The following is a 23,666-nucleotide window of genomic DNA, read 5'->3' on the forward strand; positions in this document are numbered from 1 at the left end:
CAGTAGGTTTTGGAGAGGTCTTTAGAGTGAGCTTGCTTTGTGATCTGTTAGTAGCAAAGACCCCGCAAGACAGGTGGCCTTTTCTGCCTCCTTCAGATCAGGGTCTCTTCCTCCATGTTAGCTGTCTCTGAACTCCATCCTGTCCTCCACACATGCTTACTTAACATCTCCCCAGGTCATACCCAGAACAGAAACTCAGAGTTTCAGAACCAGGGAACTGCCCCTTAACCCAGGGACTCCCAACCCTCTGCCTTTACTTTCTAGTAAGCTAATTTATCTAGTTCTTATTATGGTGACCTCTTTACAAATAATTTTGGAAACGTCTGTGTAAGATTTGATGCTTGCATCTACTTAAGTTCTTGTTGGGAGCTAGCTCTTCAGGCCTACTGTGGCACCATTTCTACATCAAGGTCCTTTCAGCCTAAGAGGAGAGAGAACCTGTAAGAGTCAGTTAGAAATACTGAACAGTATGAGGTCAAATGACACAACATAGACCATAAACACAGTAAAAATAAAATCATAAGGATTCTTGGGGGTAAATGTTAGATAGGCTTTAGTGTTTAAAGCTACACCTTGCAAGATAGGAATCATTTAGACTGGTTTAGGGTAAAGAATGTTCTAGGCACTGAAAGATTTTAGGGATTATTTCTACTTTTAAAATTAAAAGTAACTTTTAAACATATTTTGAATATTTTCAGCCAGCCCCTTTCTGAGTGTGCATGTATGCAGAGAGGGACCCTTTTGTTTTCTTAAATACATTATGGAAAGCCCGCAGGGCTATTGCTGCTTGAGGGAGTTAGGGTGGAAATTCTTCCTCTGGGCACCAGGTGGCGCTGCAGGTTAAACAATACCTATTTACCTTCTTTGAGGGTGCTGTGTTTTCTTGGCAGTTATAGGTCCTTGTCCTGGGGGTGATAGTAATGAAGCCATCTGCTCTCCTGCTCCCTGATTCAGAGACAACTTATCTGCCCTCTCCTTCATGCCCCTGACTTTGAGAGCAGCCCAGTTTCTTTTATCCTTCACCCTCTCCCCTCTGATGTGATTGTCCTTCATCCTGCACTTGCATCTCTGAGCAGTGTGTGCTGCCAGGAGATGCCCCTTGGAGCAGCCTCTTGAGGAATCAGTGCTAGAGCTGATTGGTTGAAAACAGTTTTGACTCAGGAACCCAGAGTGCACCAGGGTCTACAGTTGATAAAATCAGCTGGACACCTGGAGTTGAAAAAATGTGTCAGTGCTCTCCGTAAGCTAGTTGGTCCTATACTCAAGGCCTTTCTGGATACCAAAGTCTTAGATATACATGTCACTGAGGTAGAGATCGTCTAGCCTGTTGCTTTCAGCCACGGGTAGAGATTGTTTGGCTGTTTCCTATCAACTTTGGTTTGGAGACGCAGCCACATGTTAATGCCTCAGTTTTGACCTTTACCTCTATCTTAGAGACAGAGACTTCACCAAGTGCCCCGCAACCTGTCTGTTACTGGAGCAGGGAGGGAGTAGAGGTGAACTGGTGGGAAATATACTTTTATCTAACACTGATGTAATTATAGCCTCACAGGTTTTCTTGGGGTGATTTAACCCTGTTAAATATAGAATCTGTGTAAACACAGTGTGCTTGCTGTGTAAATGCAGCTTCAGGACGCTCCCTTTATCACCTCCTCCTCTCTCCCTTTTTTGTTTTCCAACCACAAGTAGGGCCTCCAAAATCTCTGCTGTGTGGAGATTCTGGAGTCGTCACTGCTGTGTCCTGTATCCTAGGTGTCAGGATGGATAGCCTTCTGTTTGGAAAGGGTTTAAATTCCACCTGTAGACAGTTAACTACAACAGACACCTTCAGGTGGTTTTTCTCCCCACGGCTATTCTGTTCATTATTCTCACTTGCTTCTCCCTGTCTTCTCCCAGCGTCCTGCTTTCTTAACTTTGACATCTGCTTCTCACGGTCATCCTTTGTTCTCTTCAAGGCTAGTCTTTTCCAGCTGATTCTCACCATTTTCACAGCAAAATTTGAAACTTGACCATGTCTGCTTGTTTAAATATACCCCTAATTCTTCTCTTCCAAATCGTGGCTGAGTGTACTCTAAATCTGTGATCTCTAACATTTGTAGACATTGGGAGCTGGCCCATCAAGTGGAACACATACTTTCTTCCCTCCTCTCCCTCCTCCAGAAGTCCCCCCTCCTTTCTCCTCTCCTGTAGTGATGGTCTTTGCCCAGAGCAGAGACCTCCCTGTTAGGGAGAGTCACCAGGAGCAACAGGGGTCTGGTTGTCAAGACAACCACTAAATTACCACTGCTGCCCTCCTTTGTGTCTTGCCCTTCTTCCCAGTGCTCCAGCTCTAAGTGTTTCTCTCCCTCTCCCTGACCTTTACCCTCCACCAGACACAATATTCTTCTGAATGCGTGGCCATTTTAATCAGCTTCCCTTTCCCCACGCACCCCCCTGCCCTAGGTGCTAAGGAAGGAAAGGGTCAGGGTAACTACCTGGTGACTGAGAACAAGCCAGGCTTGCTGTTCACACGGGACCAAGGAAAGAAGGAAAGCGAGGCATTTTGGATCCTGCAACCCCTGCAGTGATTGTTTCATAATTTAGCATAGATAGGTCTCCTTTTAGGAAGAATTCTGAAATATTGTCTTCAAATTGCCCATCACCCCAGGGGACCCCTCCCCAACCTTTGTAAACACTCAGTACATAGATGGTTCGCTGTTCTAATATTTATATCCCTGAACCTGCCAGGAGGAGAGTAACTGTTACAAAAGGGAAAACTAAAGCATGAAATGCAAAGCTCACTCAGCATCCTGCCATCATTTAGTTCCTTGGATCTGGTAGAATTTTTCAAGAGGATCCAAAGGAGTCTTTCTCTGACACATGCACAAACATACAAGCGCTTTCAAAAATGCTTTCATTTTTCTCCTTTGATCTCGATAACTTTGTGAAGAAGGCAAGGCAAGAATCAGTCCATTAAGAAGGGATCCAGAACTCAGAGAGTTCTTTCAACTTCTAAGTGGGCAGGTCAGGCTCAAAGCTATGTGTGGCTTTTCAGTGCTGTTTTCACTCTTTGCAACAGACTATGTGAGGCCTTTGTGGCTCTTCTGGCTGCCGAGCTTTTTTCCCCAGAAGGGTATGGACCAGTTTTGTGTGCAGTATTGTGGTGATAGCTGTGATGGCCTCTTCTCTCTTCCGAACAGGAATCTCTCAGAGATTCCTGGAGCAGAGACATGGTGGTTCAGGGACTCAGAAGGAGTTACTGATTATGAGAACATTGTCCTGCTGCTTTTACTTGGGTCAAATGAAAAACGGGCAGATATCCAAAACGTGTGACTGATTTTGTCTTGCTTTGGGGTCTATCAGGCCCAATATTTCAGAGCTGGTTTATGGTACATTGATGGCCACATAGTGAAGGGCTGAGAAAAGTTGTCCTGAGGCCTTCAGAGGGACATAGATTTGTGTAATCATCTTTAAAATTGGAATCCTATGAGTATCACACTGCTCAAGTCTAGAAGAGATTTCTAAAGATCTCTACTTGCGATCAACCTCATATCCCATGAACACAAAACCCGCAAGTGGCTCCCTCTCATTCTGTATTTGTTAGAAAGGTAGTCTGGCCTTTGCTTTTGGCCATTTGTACCCAAACACTCTGCTACCTTATTTTCTTCTTACTAGCTTCAAGGAATGGGTTGCAATCAGCTCAATGCTGCTCCATGCGTCAAGGGCACTTCCCAAAATACAAGTGTGACTCAGAGTCCTCAGAACCCCTTTGCTTTTGTTTGACTTTCAGTCTCTTCTGTCCTCTGGGCCTATTTGCCAGGAAAACTGACAAAAACATAGACTGCTGGCAGGCGCCTCTCCTCTCTAGGATTATGGAGAGTGCCAGGCGCAGAGCACGTCTGGCCCACTCCCTTGCCTTCCACCTCTCTTCCCCTCCCGGGGAGCACAGAACCAGGTGTGCATTCATGGATCATTCACGATGAATTCTTAATTCCAGCTCAGCTGACATTACCCAGGACACTTCTTACAACATCCACCCTACGGCCAGTGTATTGGCACACAGTTTAATTTTAATATTAACCTAAACAAAAGTTCTTAGGAAAATAAATCTGCCAAATGTTTATATAAATACTTATAAAATGCCAAATACAAAGGATTTCTAGATTGTCTACTTTTTTTAAATTATTGTCCTCCTCCATAAGCATAAATAGTTAAGAGCTCACTATTCTTTTGCTGCTTTGACTATTGGGATATTTGCCTTCTGCACAGCTTCGTTTAAGCTGCGTGCTATGCTTTAAGACCAGTGTTTGTCCCATTTACAGCAGTAATTCACTTAGTAATTAACATTTATTGATTACCTAGTATGTGCCAGACACTATGTTAAGTGATCAAAATACAAAGACCCCAGATTTCTACCCTAGAAGTTTAATATCCAGTTGGCAATGCAGTCTTATAAATAAAGAGCTTTTGTTTAAAGTTAGGACTCTAAAAAGAACTCTATACACAATTAAGAGAAGGGACTAAGTAGATTATGAGAAGCCCGGGGAAGGTTTATAGAGAGGATGACATCTGAGATAGGATTTAAAGGATGAAGGGAAATGGAGAGCTGACATTGGAGAATAGAGCATTGAAGGCAGAGTAGTGAAGCAGTATGGTGTATTTGTGGTACTCAAAGAAGTCGGGTATGATGGGAAACACAACGTGCAACCAGAGTGGCCAGAGATTACACCTAAGAGTTCCGTAGGCACCAACCCCACACAGAACCCGGTGTGCTATTCAAAGAACATAGGATTCGACCCCCATTTACTAGGAAACCATGTGCAGAATTTAAATAGATGACGACATGATCAACTTTGTAACTTAGAAAAATCACTTAAATAGTGCTGTTGAGGATTAATGGAAGGAAGCAACCTTAGAGCAGGGGAGACAAATTAGGAAAGAGTTACACTGACAGAAATGAAAAGTGATAGGGACCAAAAGTAAGATCTTTGCTACAGAGATGGTAAAGGGGTGATGAATTCATGAGAAATGGAGTGTTGAGGAAGTCAGCTCAACTAGATTTAGTAATTGTTTCAATAATCATGTGGTGTTGCCAGGGGCCTGTGGGTTAGGGACAGAGAAGAGGAGAAATCAAGAGGCACTCTGTTTCCTACCTTGTGGAGTGAGAAGCCTAACCAACAGAATGGCAATGTATCCTTCTCAGCAGTATGTCTGAGTTGTGATTCTCATTAAATCAATAGATTGTTACCTACCTTTGTATAAAAATAAATGATGACATGAGGAAGCCTGGACTATATCTCTAATAATTTTGGGATTTTTAGTAGAAAACGTAAGGACCTGGAGGCCTAGATTTTCATCCTTTCTTTTATCTGTAAGCTCTGATGTTGTGGGATTTTACAGAGTGAAGCAAGACACCAAGGCTATATGCAGGAAGCAGCATTTATTTGTGCCAACACAGGCTCAGTGGATTCATATCCAAAGGCTGAGCCCGGAACACAGTGGGGCAGTTTCTTTTATACATTTGATTAAGCTCCCATAGTTTGGTTAAGCTCCTGTACATTAGGCTTTCTTTGTCCCCCAAATAAGGTAACAAGGAAGGTAGCATGTGATTTGATTGGAAGCTCTTCTTTCATGGCCTCTGGGCTGTTTTTTTAGACTTACAAGGGCTGCATAGTAACAGAGGTAGGCAGGAAACATACAAGAGGAGTTGCAGAGTAAGCAGGCACATGTAGATAACAGCTGGGCCCTGGAGTAAGCAGGCATATATAGATAACAACTGGGCCCGGCTACATTTCTCTCCAGTTGAGTTGTGGCCTCTGAGTCCTAAAGCTCCTGGAGTTCCCACCACACTGATAATAGCTGGTACAGAGGAAAGAAAGGTTTTTAAATTTTCTTACTCTGGCATGTGATGCTCACATGGTGGACTGCTGACTACAGTTAGAACATAACTCAAGGATAGTAGGAAGAGTAGACCCATCAACTCAGCGAAGAGGAAGAAACTGCAAGAAAGACTAAAATAAAGCTAAAACTGGATATAATGGAAAACAGCTGATAGAGAAAGAAAAGTAGAGATAGGTGAGAGGTACTAGAATTCACAGAAGAACATAATAGAGAATCCTGTCTTATGTGCTGTGATAACAAGTGAACTTAAAGTTTTAACACTGGAAGTTACCACCGAGAGCTTTGGAATAAGGTAGATTCATTCAGTATGTATTTGATGCCCTATTATGTGAATGGCACCATCACAGTAAATGCTGAGGAATATGGCAAAATGAATTGAGATCCTTGCCCTCAAAACTTCATAGTCTTATCCTTTTGGCACTTTTAAGAAGCTCAACCAGTATGAGTAATGGGATAAGCAAATTAAACACATGACTCCAGTGAGAAAGGAAAAGAATCAGAATCAAATGAAACCAGAGTATTTAACTGAGATCAGACTATAGATGAACATATATAAAAAAGTGGAGAAAGGGGCCACATACTGAGTAATGCAGACAATAGAAATTAGAACTGATAAGGATGTTGTCCGATAAGCTTAAGCTCAGAAGGAGCTGATGTTGTGGATAAATGTTAGGGGAAAGATTTGTATAAAAACAAAAACACATGTTAAAAACAAGAAGAACAAAGAAAATACAGGTAAATTGTTTGGAATAGACGCTGTAGTATTAACTGGTTACATTGAGAAATCATTTATTCATTTATTCAACAACGAATTGGGGTACTCTTTGCCTAGGATACTTAATTTCTGTTTTTTTCTGTAAAGGAAAGGAGTCTAACAAGAAGAATAGAGCAAACATGATTAAACTAGAATTGAAGACTAAAATAGGAATGAAAATAGTAAGAGAGAATTCAGTCTACTTTAAGACTCATGTACCTGACCCAGATGAATTCTGTTCCATGGAACTGAAAAAATTTGTACTTATCATTGAAGACCGAAGGTCATTAAGAAAATTTCCGTAGAGAGATGTGTTGGGTTGCAGATGGACAAATATCTGGCCTTTTAAAAAATGGATACAGGCTCCTGACCCTTGCATTTATCTCTGGAAATTTCTGAAGAAGATTATTAAATAGATGTTTTGTGAACACTCAGGAGGAGAAACATTGAGCCCTGGAACCCAGTGTTTGTTCAGTGGGAATGCACCCTTCCTGATTAGCAAGGTTTCTTTCTTTCTTAGCAGGACTGTCAGACCATCAAATGAAAGAACTGCATTGGTGGTTGTATTGTCTGTGAATTTCAACAAGCTTGTGCCATATATTCCTAACAACCATATGGACATACGTGGTCTGGACTGTGGTACTTTTAAGTGGTCCATAACTAGCTGAGTACCTTTAGCCCAAGTAGCTGGTAGATGGATAGCCTGGAGGGCACTTTTTAGTTATAGAGCATTAAACTTATCCTGTTCATCAGTAAATTTGCAACTCTAACTCCAATCTTAGAGGTATAATTAATACCCTGGGTGACAGAAGTCAAGATACAAAAGGATTTAGAAGAGTTAGAATGGTAGTCTAAAGCAAACAAGATGGAATTTAATAGAAATAAATATTATAAATCAGAATTTAGATTTTTTAAAAATCACACAAGTACAGAAGGATAAGCCTAGGCTTAATGGGGGCAAGTGATTTTTTGTTGAAGTACATACGTGAACTTAGGGTTCTAGTTCACTGCAAACTCAGTATGAGTCAGTGCTTTGATGTGTGTGCCCAAAAAGCCAACACAGTCTCTGACTGTATTAATAGAAGTATGGTGTCTGGATCAAGGAAGGCACTAATCCTCTGCATTCTTTGCTGGTCAGGGCACATCTGGAGGTTGTGTTTGGTTCTGGGCACTCCACTTTAAGAGAGAGTAACAAAGCAGCACATACCAAGAGTTTGGAACCAGGATAAGGAATGGTTCATTTCTCTCCTTCATTCGTCTGATGTTGAGTGTCTTCTTTGTGCTCAGCTTTGACCTTGGCAGAATCCAAGATGTGTAGCTTGTGGAGGATACTGAGCATAATAGCTGAATTTAAAAACGCAGAGTGTTGTCTTTTGAAAGATTTGACCGAGTAACTTTAATACCTCCTGTTAAACTTCTGAGGGTAGAAATAGGAGCAATGACTGGAAGTTACAAGGAGGCAGATTTTGGTGCCAATATTTAAGAAGCATCCCTGATGAACTGAAATTATCCTATTCAGGAATTAAACAACTCCCCCCAAAGTCACATTCCTGATTGGTGGCAGAGCTAAGATAGAAGCCCAACTTTCTGGAGTCAGAGGCCAGAACCCTTGGCTCTGCCGTGCTATCACACAGGGGATTTCTACTTTGGGAGGAGGTTAGATAGGGTAGCCTCTTTCCTTCCAGCTCTAAAGTTGTATGTTTCTATAAGCCTCTTGCTATCAAATTCTTGGATTTTTTTTTCTGTGTTTTCATTTGTGAATTGGTGAGATTGGAAAAGATAACCTCTAAGGTTCAACAGAGGATTTCTTTAACTTCCTTGATTAAAAAATACTTCAGTTCTTAAAGCATATTAATTTTGTACCTGCAACTTATACGTTACTAATCAAAAACAAAAACTGTTTGTGGCTAGATATAAAACTATAGAACTCAGATTCTTAGATCGTGATGTTTAGTCAGTATTTAGTCTTCCTTTGAAGCACATGTTTTAAAGATGTAGATCCGTGATTTAAAACATGAAAGCAAAAATCAAGGAAGAAATTGTGTGAGGCTCTGCAAGCCACTTTAGATTTCATTTAGTCATTGGGAGAAAGAAACAGGAGTTTCTTGCCCTTGAAGTTCATTTCCTCCTCATTCTTCTCCCAACACAGGGCAGGAAAGGATGGTGACCTAGATACACAGTGAGAGGGCAGCAGTGCTGGACTTTCTCAGAAACGGCTGAGTAACCTGGGTCTGGCCGTTGAGAACTGGGAGGCCTAGAGCTGAGCTTGGACAGAGAGGAACTGTCTGTAAACACAGAAGGGGCCCTAGCAGGAAGACAGAGGCCTGGGAAAGGAATCAGAGGGAAGAGAACTGTTACATTTATCAGGTGTGAAGTTGGCAAAAACACCTTGTTTACTGGAAATGCCCTGGGTGCACACCATCACCTTCCAGATCTCCTTTGTCTCCACCCTATAGATTGGGGTTATTGATTTCCTGAGCAAGTGCTCTCAGCAGTGTGCTGGGACTGTGGGTACAGAACACAGTGTTCGGGGTTATGCCACTGTAAACATTTTACAGGGTGCTTGGGGGTGGGTGGAGGTGGGGACTGTTTCCAGGAGGCTAAAAATGTGGCGTGAGCTTTTTCCTCCTTCTCTTGGAACTCTTAATTCCTTATACAATATCAGTGTTTTTCAAACTTTTTTAAACTTCAACTCACAGTAAAATATGCATTTTACATCATGACCTACTATGAAACACACACGCACACTCACACTCATAAATACACATCTGCTATATCCATACATACATACATAAATAAAAGGGTCCCAAAACTTGAGGTGCACTTTTATGTTTTCTGTTCTTATCTATTTATATTTAGATGTTTTTTAACCATTGTCACAAACCACAGAGCAGATGACTTGGTCTCTAATGCTCTTCAGTCCATAATTTGAAAAATATTCTGTGCAATGACCACCCTTTTAAATGACTGTGAACCCTGCTCTACAGGTGACAGGATGAGTTGACCCTTGTAATCTGTAGATCTGTTTACAGTGATAGAAGCTTTAACCTCATCTTTCTTTTCTCTCTCTCTCTTTGAACTGTATTTGGTACTCTCGCTTGGTTGTATGTGGTTGGGGCATAACAGCCCTTGTGTTAAGTACAGCGTACAGCCCGGTGGGTTGAAGAAGATCCAGGAATGAGTCTGTTACTGTCTTTCATTTAGACTGCACCAGGCATTTTTGTTAGAATATTGTTATTGCACTTATGAATATTTTTTGTTATAATTTCACTGTCCTTCTCCTCCTCCCTCCTCATTAAGCCATACTTATTCAGGGCCTTCCTCACTCAGCCATTAGATGTGGTCCCTTGACGCTTTCTCCCCTCACTCTTGAGATTTGACTCTGCTGTTTTGATGGAAAATGACCTTCTGCTAACCTTGAAGTGCCATCTTAAGCCCTAGTATTAAACATCTCCTTTTTAGCCACTGCTTCATCCCTCTCTGTGTAGCTATTTCGGACCAGGTTCCTTTGAGCGTGGACTGGACCTGTGCTCCCAGTGTAGTGGATGCCCTAGTCTCTGCATCCTCCCTCTTTCCATGTCTGGCATCAGAGAGCTCTTACATGTCTCAGTGTCCATCTGTTGCTGTTTTTTTCTCATTTTATTGCCTATTCTGGGCCCCCTGATAAGGCTTCTATGTGCTCTGAATCATTCAGAGATGGCCTGACAGAACAGACGTTGTTTTGTCTTTTTTTCTTCTTTTTCTTTGGGAAAAAAGTAAGGTGGTGGAAGAAGATATCTAAACCACATATCAGAACTGGAATAGTAGTAGGAAATAAAACCAGTGCTATTTGAGGCTATTCTCTACCATATTTATTTTAGCGTATTTACTTCATGCATCTTGTATTACATAAACAATAACATTTGTATTTAGTAAATGATTTCTTACAAATAATTTGTAAATAGTAAATAGTCCAAGGGATATGTGTGTGTACATCCCCCTTGAAACTTGACCTGTTAGCTTAATAGTGGTAGCAGCAGATTCCAGAAACTGATGCTGGAAAAGCTGTTATGATACTCTGGACTGCAGACACGTAAGTTCCATTCCTTTTGCTTCGAGACACAGATTTCTTTTTAACCTTCCCACTACTAGGTTAAGAACAGAAAGATGACGTGTGGAATGGAGGGCTGCAGGGTGCTAAGGAGGGAGGTCAAGGGGTCAGTCTCTCCTTTAATATTCACTCCAGGGCCTCATCTGCTGGCTTCCTCTGCTCTAGCCCAGGCTCAGGACTGAGGGAGTCCACAACGTTAGGTAAAGAATGGCGACGTGTGTGGAGCTTCACTCTAGAATATAAAGAAGGGGAAATGGGGATGAAGGAGAGAAGAGATAGTTGGATGAAGAAATCCCTACCGTCTTCGCTGTTACCAAGCGTTGTTTCTCTGCAAGGTGTTGGGCAAGGCAAATTGTACAGGCCCCCAGAATCTGGCCATTTATGACTTATGAAAGGCGTCATGTGTAGTAATTAAGCCCACCTTCGAAATTGGTCTGCAGCCCATGGGTGGTTCTGTATTGTGTGAGGGCAGGGCAGTTTTTGGTGGGGGCATTAGCGGTGGTGGTGATGTTACTGCTTTGGGCTTTATCATTTCTCCCTTCCAGACAGGGATGCTCAGCATTCATGATGAGATGCCGTACCTCAGGAGTTCTGTGAACAGAAGATTAGCTGCCTTTGGTGTTCCCCACAGGCTGCCTGGGGCCAGGAAATGAAAGCAGGCTCATCCCGAGTGTCTGGGAGGAAGCCTCTGTTTTCTTAGAGGAGGAGACGAAGGAAGAATGTGGGCCGGAGGAGAACCCTGAAAAGAGAGGGAAGAGCCTGTGTGGTGTGCCTGTGGCTTGTCCGTGACCTTTGGGGTGTGAGGAAGAACCAGGAAAACCAAAACTCTGCAGCACCCCACCTTCTGAACTGGACTCCTCTCTTTAGATATGAAGTTTGTTTCATTTCTGCCAGTTGACACAAGTCCTGCTTCTTACATTCCTGGGACTAAACTCTTCTAGGGCCTTCTGTTGATTAGTTCTGTGCCTCAGGGCTTATAGTGCTTAAGGGTGCCTTTGCTATAGCAGCAGCTGACATTTTGCTTGGAGATTTCAGTCAATTAGTTCTGTTTAGCTCCGACAATTTTATTTGACTTACTGACTCATCCTCATCATCGGGGCTTATTCTGACTTTTTCACACTTTGATTCTTCTTCCCAGCATCTCCATTTAGAGTTTGATGAGTTACAGTCTGGAAGATTTGTATAAATTTATATTTTGCCACGTGCGAACATTTGTTTTGCATCCAGCATGTGTGCATGAGACACTCAGTCACCAAATGCAGCTCGAGGTCCTGTTCCCATCAAGTGAATGACCATTAATTCAAAACCGTCAGACTCATACGTTGTATAACACACCCGGAAGGTGACCAAGGTGCCCAGGTTTGCTGTTGTACATTATGCTTAGTCAAGGAAGGGTTGAGTGGATGATAAGATCTCTGAAGAGTTGAGTCGCAGGTACTACTGGCTCCTGATGACAGAGAGAAGGGTAGACAGCAGGGCAAGCCAGCCCGTTGCATGCATCTGTGAGTGAGAAGCTGAGCTAGGATCTAATACTGCCTGAAACCCTCTTGTTAAGGATTCTCCTGACTCCTTTGGAGGACTTCAGTTTTTTGGCTCTCACATCCCTGCCTCTCTCCCTCACATCACTTAGGTGAGACCCTGGTGCACACCCTTCATCTTAGCAGAAGTCACACAAGTGTGTGTGGCATGAGGTGAGGAAGAGTTGGGTCACTTGACTCCTTGCAGAGAACCTAATCAGGTCATCACATCCACCTCCCTGTGGTGACCCTCTTCTATAAACAGGAACAGAAATTCTTGCTACTGGATCCCTTTCATCAGGCGTCCTAGGCTCGCTGAATGAAAAGCCCTGTAAAAAGGAGATGCAGACCTAATAATAACAATACAATCGTGATGGCTATTTCGAGCAAGAGCAGCTTCGTGCCGCTCTTGATCTCCGTCGACGTCTGCCATTCCTGCCCTGCCATTACCTTTCAGGCTTCTTATTCTTAGAATCATTTGTGAGCCCTGGGCTTGGGGGATCGCAGCCCCCAAACTGGAATGCCTAGCTTGAGTGGAATGCAGACTGTCTGGCAGAGTGGAGGTTAAATAAAGTTTGCCTTGGCAGCCCCCTCCGCTCTTGGATGGGCGACAAGTAGCTCGGGTTGAGAGTGGTGGCATGAGCTGCGTGTTGTGTGGTACCAAATAGAGTCTTCAGTGCGTGAGCAGCGTGGCTGATGGTCCATTCATCCAAGCCTCACCATGCAGTCTCAACATGGGACCTGCCTACTAAGGAGGCCTCTGCCATCTTGAACCTCAGCTAGTGACTATCACCCTGAAACAAAGGCAGAGACCGAGAATTAAAGTTGAAACGCCTTGCAGCAACTACAGATTTGGCGTATCTGCCCCCTCAGAGTTATGGACTCATTTTTGAAAGTATGAGAAAGCAGTAAATTTTCATTGTAATAAGAACGATTGCTAGTCAACCAACAAACATTTTACTGTGGGAAATTTTTGTCGTGGGGAACTCTTGTGGTGCTTATAATTTAGTTGGAAAAGTCAAGCTGTAAATACATGAGAAAATAATTTATATTCCAAAGTGAAATACTAGTGCTAAATCTGTGTTATAGAACTGAGAGCTAAAGGAGGCCTGAGGAGAGAGAGCATTTCTGGCTGAAATGCTCAGGAAGGATTTCATGGAGGAGGTGGGCTTTGAACAAGTTTTACCAGAAGGACAGGCTTCTGCTACTGGAAGGGAAAAGGCCTGGTCTGTTGGGAGCAAAGGGTAGATGTAATGAGTCCTCAGGACAGGTCATGGGGGCTGGAAGAGCAACTAGATATGGATGGGGTGGCCAGGGAGAGGGATTTGTATAAAATCACCAAACCCTACACTATAGGCTGTGTGTACACATTACTGAGAAGTTCCGGTGCTTTCCACTGGAGAACAGTTGGAAAGGTGCAACCTTCCCCAGAGCCAGAGGTCCTTTTAGTGCTCTGTTCTAAAGCCCCTAATACTGTCTGTGCCTCATAGCAGACACTCAGTGAATGATTATGATAGTATTGCTATTCATCTTCAAATTCTGTGATCCCAAGTTGTTAACTGGCTTGGTTTCACCTGTGAGAGTCGGTGCTAACTTCGCTTTGCTCTATTCTGATTGTTCACATGACTCACGCCTTGCTGCGTGAGTTTCCTCCAGGTTTCTCTGACCCTTCTCTCTTCTACCACAGGTGGCTAGAGGTGCAAGTAGCTAATCTGACATGTCCACAGCGCTGGGTACAGTACCTCCGGCTTCTTCAGGAGTCCATCTGGCCCGGCGGGGTTTTGCCTAAGTATCCTCGACCTGTAAGGACCCAGGAGCAGAAGGTGGCTGCGGAGAAACAGGCTTTGCAGAGCCTGATGGGAGTCCTGCCAGGTGATTGGACAGTGGGACTGATTATACCGATCGATAACTGTTCCTTCCCATCCTGCTTTGCCACCAGTACCCCCACACCCTTCCCCATTTTTAAAAGGGCCTTGAGTGGCTAGACTCAAAAATCTATTGACCTACCGTTTCTGAGCCTGATAGGAAAATGATCAGGACTGCTAGTGATGCTGAGGGAATGGGAAGGATCACTTTGGGGCAGGCCTCTTCATCTTCCCACCAGGTGAAGACTTGTGGTTCTCTGCCAATTTATGGCATTTTGGACCAGGGAAGAAAATGATATGTCCTGCAGAAGCTGAGCTTGGCAACTTGGGGCCAGTGAGTAAAGTGCACAGTCCTTAGCAGTAGATACAAACAAACTCTGAAGAGGGTTTTTTTCCTGCGCTTTATATGGTTATTTTTGGAGGGTGGGGAAGGCAGTTTGTTGCCTGTGGCCATGCCGGGGGAAGCAGGGTATGGTGGTGAGCTCTTAGCCCTGGACAATGTTATTTACTCTTGTTAACCTCTGTTCTCCAACCTAAACTGTTGGATCAGAAGTACCTGCACTTTAGTGACAGGTTACAAAATTGTTTCTTGAGACCCATTCTTATTTAGATATCTAAACTTAAGAAACATTCTTAGCTTTTCCTTGTTTTCTGAGGATTTTAGCTTGGCTGTGTGGTTCAGAGGTGTGCTGGAAGTACCCAGTATGAATAAAGACGGCAGGTATCCTGAGGAAATGATCCCCTTAGAAGCTAAGGCTTCAGTGGTGACACTAAAACCACATCTGTTTTTCCTCTTCAGATATCGTCGTAGAAATCCTTGGTGTGAACAAATGCCAGCTGAGCTGGAGCCTCGTCTTGGAGTCGCTGCAGCAGCCCCTCATCAACAGGTAGGCACGGCTGGAGCCGGCTCTGGCCTTGGAGGCATCCTGGGTTTCTGAGTGAGCAGCCGCACTGAGAAGAATGGGGCTGCAGAGTTCAGGGACCAGGTCCACGCATACTGGGTAAAACACATTCTGCTGGCTTCAGAGCAGATGTCAGGTGATGCAGGCCCCTCTGTGAGCTCCTGAAAAGACCCTGTCAGCCCCCAGGCCTGTTCTTCCTGGCACCTTCCTGCCCCTTGTGAGCACCACGAGAACAGCCCCTGGCCTGGGCACTACCTTTAGCGTGGGTCTTTGCCTGATGTGAGGTAGCCAAGACGATGAGCTGGCCTCTGGTAAGGGGACCAGAAATGCTGGTGTACCCTCCTCAAATAGTACAGGAGAGGTCAGTGTGCCCCTAGCTGGTGCCTTGGGCTGGACTCTTCTGCAGGTGTTGAGTGCTCGTCCCCTCCCTTCTCACCTGGTCCTGAAGCACACCGTGTCTGTTAACTCTCACGCCTCAAGGGTCCTGGTTTTACCTCATCACAGGTGACCTGAAAATTCCTAGTAAGTTGTTATCGCTGGGATTTCCCCTCCCTCAGAGTTGTTCAGAGCAGTGCCGATGTGCTAATGTGGCTAGATATAAAGAAATACAGAATTTCCTAAAATCTAGGCTCAAGTACTATCTCCACCTTTGTTGGGGTCAGAGCCTGTATTAGTTCAACAAACTTTTATTTCGTGGTAGAGGCTCTGTCTGGCTGTTGATGGTTGGAGTCCACCAAGGATATCAGTGGTGGGGAGCGGGGGAGGGAAGATAAATGTTGTAAACAGGATCTGGTGTCGCTAGACAGAGCCAGACCCTCCTCCAAGTTGTTTTGTTCATTTGTTTCAGACATTTGATTTACTGCCTTTGGGACATCATCCTGGAATTCTTGGATCTCAGTGCCTCTGCCGAGGAGTCTACCATAACCAGCTCTGCTGCAGACACCCTGGGCAACCCCAAGAAGATGGGCGTCTCCCCTTAGCCAGAGGTTATCCACCCGTTCCTTCAAAGGTTAGGAAGGGAGTGTAACTCTGCCACCCAGAGACCAGTCGGGAGGCCTGTGCCCTCTGGAACTGGGCTGTGGCTCAGAAGGCCTGGGGTCTCAGTGGCACAGTCCCCCCCCCTCCACTTATGCTCCATTTGTAGCAGGTGATGGGGGGCTATATGTACCAACCGCATGCATACCCCTTTCCATGCCTCTTTGGTGGTGTTTGGATTGTTGCTGCTGGATGGATCCTGCTTCCTTTGGAGAAGGGAGATGTGAGGTAGAGGAATGAGCCCCTTTTGCCCTCTTCCCTAAGGTTGTTTTCACACATGTGCCTCAGCCACCAGTGCAGGCTCTAGGAAGACCAGGAGAAAAACTGCAGCCAGATGTTCTTAGAGGAGAAGACAATCTTCTGAGTTCTCTGTTCCCACCAAGAAACTACAGATTCATTCAGGACCACTCTTGAAAGCCAGACCCCTGGTGCTACCTAGCTTCCCAACAGCCCCACAAGAGGGAGGGAAACCTTTCTCAAGGCACTTCTTGCTCATTGGCTGTTTTCCAAGACATCAGCCCTGTAGAGGGTGTCAACTGCAGGCTGCCTCCCTGGGTGGCCACACTCTTCCTGTCCCAAAGCCTTCAAAGCGGACTGCCAGTGCGTCTGGTAGATCCACCCCACCCTCCGCACCCTTTCCTGAGAGAGTTGCACCGCAGATTTTCTTTATTAGCTTTCCTTCTAACCTCCTCCCCAAGAGCAGTTGAGTTTTGGCCTTTGTAGCCTTCCCTGTCTTCCACCAACCAAATCTCATGGCAAGTTGCATATTCAACCCAGAGCTGCCAAAGGGAAGGGAAGCACTTGCTGCATGGCTGAGAATGCCCAGAGTGGTGGGCGTTCTCGCTTCACAAGTCTCTGGCAGGGATCTCTTACTCTGAACTGATAACATTAGGAAACTTGCCCAGAAAAAGCTTTTTACTTCCTGTTCCTTTAGGATCTCATTAGTCTTGAAGAACACCAGTGGTGAAAGCGAAGCTGCGGCGTCCTTTAGAAAGACAGACAACTCGGAGGAATTGGTGAAAGGAAAGGAGGGACAGAGAGCCAGGAGGCAGGGGCTGCACTGCGGTCCCGCTGTGGGGAGGGGGAGCTTGCATGTGCTGGAGAGCGCCTGCTGCCACTGCGCTGTGACCCTCCACGTGGAGGAGGGTCTTGGGGTTAGACTGGCGAGAACAGGGTGGGTCGAGAACAAGCCTCAAGGTTCTCTAGCCTCTGAGGTAGGCGATGCACACGGAATTAAAACGGTTCTTGGGACAAAACTGTGAAATCTTGCTGCTTGTCCTGCAACCCCTGGAAGGCTTTTAACCATCAAACATGTTCTGAGGTAACTGGGAGGCTTTAGGGGTATGATGAATGCCCAAAGGCAAGGGGATGAATGAGGTCGTGTCACTTGGTAGCTTCTGCCTTAAAAGCTGGTTGCTACAATGACTTTATGGCTCCAAAGTTCTCCGAGCGTCTCGCACCCTAGGCACGTACAGGAGAAGCACGTCGGCATTCCCGCTGTGGTAAATGTGGGCAGGGTGCGGGCCTGCAGGGGGTCCTGCCCGCCACTGCACTGCTCCTCCGCCTCCCACCACCAGGGCCCAGGTGCTCTCCAGGAGAGGCGGGGGGCAGCCCGGTGCTCAGCTGCGCTTCTCTCCTCATGCTTTGCTCTGGTGTGTACTTGCCACCTATATTGTTTTGAATCCCTGTTACTGGTTCTGGTTCAGTGTGGCACAAAACCAGTACACAAGCTGACACACTGTAAAACCCCTGTGACTGGAAATTTTCAACAGTCTTTTGACACTTCCAGCCCAAAGAAAACTTCCTTGTATTTCATGTTCTATAGGAGACCCCACCTCCACGCTCTGCCTCAGCTGTCTTGCAGACCCTTCTTCTACCCCGAAGGGAAATAATAGATATCACCAAGGAAATAATCAGAACCCAACTGGCTTTGAAACGACCTGCCATCGTTAGGTAGCAGGTTCAGGCAACAAGGGAGGTGAGCGTTTGGGAGAGAGCCACAGGTCTCAGGAAGAGAGACTCCAGCTGAGAGAGCGAGTGCTGAATGAAGAATTGGACCTACACTAACCTGGAACATTCGTGATTCTCCTTCTGTCCTACCCTGCCCATTTATTTCCAGCTTCCACTCTTCCTTTGCTCATGGCACCCAACAACAGTTGTTAGGTCCTAGGCGGAGTAAAAATATGTGTCAACCTGGTCCCTGGCTATATGAGTTAGTTTGCTTTAGACTGAAGTTAAATTACTAAGAACATTTATTTTTTTCTATCAGATCAGTACTTGAGTAAGTGAGGCCCAGGGGTTGATGGATCCAGCAACTCTGACCTCATGGAGGGCCCCAATTCTTCCCGTCTTTTTACTTGGCCTTTGTAAACATGTTAGCTGGTCCCCAGACTGCCTACCTTTGTGGTTGCTGCAGTTCAGGGCATCATATTCATATGTAACAATATCCAGGAAAGATTGGGGGCATCGCTCCCATGTTTTCTTTTAAAGGATGAGAAAACCGTTGTCCCAGAAGCCCTTCAAGACTTCTCTTCTCATGACCCATTGGCCAGAAGCGCCCACTCCTAAGCCAGTCCACTGACATTGAGGATGCATGACCGTGATTGGCTCATGATAGTGTTTACCGCCCAGGGAGGTCACTGTCCAGGAAGGTTAGATACCTGAAAAAATAGTTAGGTGTCAGCAAGGAAGAGGACGAGAATGGGTGTGGATAAACAGTGTCAGTTGCAGGGGCCATTCTGCCAGCGTCACCAAAGCCCCCTGGTGCTCCAAAAATAACAAACCAGCTAAGAGTAACGTTTGCCGGAGGTGCCATTCGAAGCACTTCACATACATTAGCTTACGTAGCCACACGTCAGCCCCATAAGGTAGTTGTGCTCTTTGTCCCCATTTTATAGGGGAACACGAGGCACAGAGAGATGGTGACCTGCCAGTCACTTAAGGCAAATGGCAAAGCTGCGATACAAATTTTGTCAGCCTGCCCTCAAGCCCACACGCATAACCATTCTTAGAAAGCAAAGGCAGATTTGCTCCGTCTCACTTTTAAGGAGCCTGTGGTCTAGTAGGCTTTTTTGGTAAAGGTAATACATATTTTAGGCTGTGTGGCCACATGGTGGTCTCTGCTGCAGCTGCTCAGCTCTTCCACTGTGGCATGAAAGCAGCCACAGACAACACGTATTCAGACGACAGGCTGTGTTCCCATAAAGCTTTGTTCACACAGAACGGCAGCTGGCTGGGTTTAGCCCAGGAGTAGTTTGCAGACCCCTTGTCTAGTGAGTTAGAACAGTGCTTACTGAACTTGAGTGTGTGCGTGATTTACCTGGGGCCCTGGTAAAGACCTAGTGACTGCATTCTAACAAGCTCCCAGATGTAGCCAGTGAGAATGCAGGCCTTTAGCCACACCTCGAGTATCGGGGATTAGAACCCGGACAACTCCAACTGGGTGCAGTTAATGCATCACTAAATATATAGGAAGGGCATTTAATTGAGATTGGGGAACCAGGGAGAGACTCAGGTGATAATATCTGAGTTGACTCCTAAAGGATTAGTGAGAATTAGCCAGTGAAGGCATGGCAAGCTGCCCAGATGGAGGGAACAATGACCCGCGTGAGTAAAGACACATCCTGTGTGACTCCACTAATCTGAGGTGCCTGGAGTGGCCAGGCCCACAGGACAGAGTAGAATGGTGGTCTTGGGGCAAAAGGGGCAGCGGGTGGCTGTGTAGTGGGTGCAAAAATTCAGCTTCAGGATAGGAAGGAGTTCTGGAGACTTGTTTTACAGCAGTGTATTTGTGATGCTGCTGAACTGTACACTTAAAAGTGGTTAAGATGGTAAATTTTATGTGTATTCTATTGCAATTGAGAAATTAAAAAAAAAAATTTAAAGACAGAGCTGCATGTGGCGCAGCACAGGGCGAGCCCAGTGTGCAGGGAGGGAGTGGCGAGAGCTGAGGCTGGAGTCCCGTGGGTGGAGAGGGCCTGTTGGGCGTGGCGTATGAGGAACCTGGGGTGGGTTCCCTCTGCACAGTGGAGGAGATCATGGAAGAGTCTTCTGAGAGTGTTTTTCATCAACAGTCCTGCTTATGGGAACAGGGGGCTTGATCTCACGCACATGAACAGCCCTGCTTGGTCCTGCCCCTGGGACTCGGCTCTTCTGACTCCTTTCATTCCTCAGCCTGTTCCCACTGCTGCTTACATATGAGGTGTTGGAATCCCTCCTCTGCCACTTAGTCAGCTATGAGGATGCTGATGTGGTCAGGTAACTCACCTACATTGGGACTCAGGTTTCTCATAGAGAAAGGGACAAAGACTTACAGCCCTTTTGAGAACTGAATGAGATCATGTGTAAGAGCAGGCTTTGTAAAGCACGAGTGCCCTGCTGTGACGTGTCAGTGGCATTAATCCCCGCTGCTCTGCTGCTGGAAGGAGCCATGGAGAAGCCCGGCTTCAGGAATCTCCTCGGACCGGCCGTGCTCTGGCAAGCCTCAGCTTCCCCAGCCCCCTGGGAACCTGCTGTTTCTCCTTGGCCTCCTGTGCCCTGGAGCAAGATGTGTTTTCTTAGGGTGAGGAGAGGAAGGTTAGCCAGCCCTGCTGGCTACAAATGGGAGTGGGAATTGGGAAGGAGTGGTAATTGGGGAGGAAGGGAAACCATGATGCTGTGCTCCATGATGCTGGGCAGGCTCCGCCATGACTTGGCCCCTCAGTTTCCTTTCCACTGGGGGAGCCAGATATCACAGGACCACGCTTGCTTACACTGCCTTTGTGGACCAGAGAGCAAAACCACTGAAGGGTGAATCTCAGCCAGCACCCTCCATCACTGCTCTGCGCATTAAAGGATGAGGATGCTGCGGCACACAGAACATTTTTTCTCAGGAGCCCGCCAGTGAGGGGAGGCTACCCCAGACATTGCTTCCACACCCTAACGCTTGTCTGACATTTCTTAGTACACAAAGATGCACTGTCTGGTTTAAGAAAAAATGAAATGGAGAAACATAAACCCAGAAGAATGTGTCAAGCAAGAAACAAGTGACGATCATCAGCACCTTTTTCCTGCTGTGACCCAGTAGCAGCAGGGTTTGAAGCAGAGGCAGCAGGAAGCGGTGGAGGAAATTGGGGTGCTCACAGTCACCTTGCCAGGTGCTCTATGCTATTCTCAGATTCGCGGAGCCCTCCTGCTGCCTCCCTTTCACCTCTCACCTGTCTCTGATCTGAAAGTACCTGTGAACTCAGCTTTTCTGGAAGCGAAAACAAGCATGTGACAGATACAGAGAACTACTCCTGGCTTTGATGTCTTCACCAACATTACAAAATCTGGTTTCTCCATGTATCTTAATCCTTCAGACCTTACCTACAGGCGCTTCTGTATAAGTCACTAACACACTGTTTCTGGGATGTGGAAGGTCGGGAGGGGAAAATGAAAGAAAAGTAATAGAATCAAGATCCAAACTTAGAAACCATTTCTTAAGGGACGTTATCTATTCATTTTAATCTCATATAGGCCTCTTTGTCACCAGTCAGTGCTTGTTTAGGAAATGCAGGCTAATTTTAATATTAAAGTGTTGTAAAGATTAAGAAGGTATATCTGTGGCTTATATATAAATAATCCACACTTTGACTTTTTCTTAATTGAAGTATAGTTGATTTACAATATTGCGTTAGTTTCAAGTGTACAGCAAAGTGATTTGGTTATACATATATATGTATATATTATTTTTCGTTTCTTTTCATTATAGTTTATTGCAAGGTATTTAATATAGTTCCCTATGCTCTACAGTAAATCCTTGTTTATTTTATATATGGTTGTGTGTACACTTTGACTTTTTCTTCTTCCCCATATGTTCCCTGTCACTGTTGCACTATATTACTATGACTAGTGGAGAGTGGGCCATACTTACTTCCAGACACTTGGATTAATCAATGGGGATAAAGAGCAAGATAGATAAACACAGAAGTCTGAGACTGCAGATAAAAGCACTAACATGACCACAGAACCTGCGACTTTTCTGTGCTGGGTAGCCTTGTGTGCTGATCTGTAAGCTTGCGGCATCAGCCCTTTTGCCTGTGCCCCTGTAGCTGTCAAAAAGATGAACCATGATTTAGCAAAAGGTCTGCATTTCATTTCATACCTTGCCATTAGGGAGGACAGACCTTATTGAGAAAAAAACAATCCTTTCTTTAGAGTTTATATCCTTTACAAATACATGGAGTCCACATTCAACAAAGTGATGGGAAGCCAGATTCTTTCAAGAACAGTGAGGGCACCTTTCATTAAGGCTTCATATGTCTCTAGGAGAATCATGTGGGCTTGGTTGGCAGTAGGACTTTCACTTGGGGACAAAATGTGTTATGGAGAAGGTTTCACAGAAGTCTAAGGGCTTGTGTTCTGCGCTCTCCTGCTTCTGTCCTTTGGCACACGCTCTTTCTCCAGGTAGATTCCCTTCCTTCTTCCAGCCGTGTGGGTGGGCACCCTCTGTCAGTCAGAGCTGATTCAGGTTCCACCTTCTCCTGAAGCTTTATCTGATTGTGTCACTCAGAGTTATCTACACTGCCTCTCAGGTCAGTGTGCATAAATGTGGGGTCTTCAGCAAGAGATGATAATTCCAAGGGCAAGGAACGTTGTATCTATTCTACTCCCATTATATCCTGCTGCCTCCTCAACCCTCTTATCTACCTGATGCAAAATAAATACTGAAGCTCATTTAATTAAAGAAGATTATGTTTATCAACTTTTAGGAGGTGAAATACGTGACTAAGTTGAATGAAAAAAATTTGCTGGGGACAAAAGATGGAGAAAAGGATGAGAGGGAGGCAGATTTTCATTTTTTAGGACCTTATATCTTTATTCTAAAGTAAATATCAAATGGAAGAAGTTCATTTTTATATTTCCTGTGCCAAAACCCACACAGTTTTATAACAGTGCTGTTTGCAATCTAACTATGTAGGCTGTAAGGTTCTAAAACTAAATGCTTTTTAAAGAAAATTGGTCCTGATTTGAAAATGGTTTTTAAAATGATCCAGGCACAAAAACACCCAGCATGCCCTGTCTACTTTCCAAGTCCTCCACCTTCACCTACTCTTTACCTCACTGGAATCAGAAGACAAACAAAAATTGCCTGCAAGAAATATTCTCAACTTCTTCCTGCCCCAGACACAAATTTGTAAGGTATGCAGTTACCATGAGAAGAAAGATGACTTCCATTTGCTTTCTGGAAATCCTTTGGTCCCAGATCTAAAATTCTCTCTTTCACACCTTCTCTAATAGTTGAAGTCATGTCTAAGATACCGAAAGGAAAACTCTTTAAAGACAGTAATAAACCTGAAGAAAAGGAAGGCCAGCATATGTGCCTCTTCACTCACTCAGGTGTTTGCTGCTGCAGCTATTTGCCCAAACACAGATCAAAACTGCAGCTGCTGTCAGAATGAAAACCTAGGAATCTAAGACATGCAGCTTAGCTGCAGGTCAACGTGCCGGCCTATGGGGATCAAGTCGCCTGCTGTTTCTGGGCCCCAGAAGGAGCCTCCAGGCCATGACTTGAAAGAGGGCAAGAGCAGGTAAAGGAGCAACGGAAGAAGTTCAGTCTGAGAATTAAAACGATGCATTTCGTGAAAAGTAGGAAACTCTCGA

At 45.1% G+C, this 23,666-nt stretch overlaps 1 protein-coding gene across 7 annotated transcripts in view; it reads left to right on the forward strand.

Moving 5' to 3' along the window:
• The window catches only part of SNX19 (sorting nexin 19), a 46,239-nt gene that overhangs the window by 21,039 nt on the left and 1,534 nt on the right, over positions 1-23,666 (forward strand). For 4 of the 7 annotated variants that reach the window (XM_057748267.1, XM_057748270.1, XM_057748271.1 and 1 more), the window contains 3 exons: positions 13,929-14,113; positions 14,906-14,993; positions 15,856-22,692. In XM_057748267.1, the coding sequence (XP_057604250.1) occupies positions 13,929-14,113; positions 14,906-14,993; positions 15,856-15,988 (406 nt within the window). In that variant the 3' untranslated portion in view covers positions 15,989-22,692. Of the gene's footprint in view, positions 1-13,928; positions 14,114-14,905; positions 14,994-15,855; positions 22,693-23,666 lie in introns of those variants that run through there. The other 3 variants (XM_057748269.1, XM_057748268.1, XR_009055395.1) reach the window with 3 other exon arrangements.

Source organism: Hippopotamus amphibius, chromosome 9, assembly GCF_030028045.1.
Source record: "Hippopotamus amphibius kiboko isolate mHipAmp2 chromosome 9, mHipAmp2.hap2, whole genome shotgun sequence".
In the NCBI taxonomy this organism is placed as follows: Eukaryota; Metazoa; Chordata; class Mammalia; order Artiodactyla; family Hippopotamidae; genus Hippopotamus; species Hippopotamus amphibius.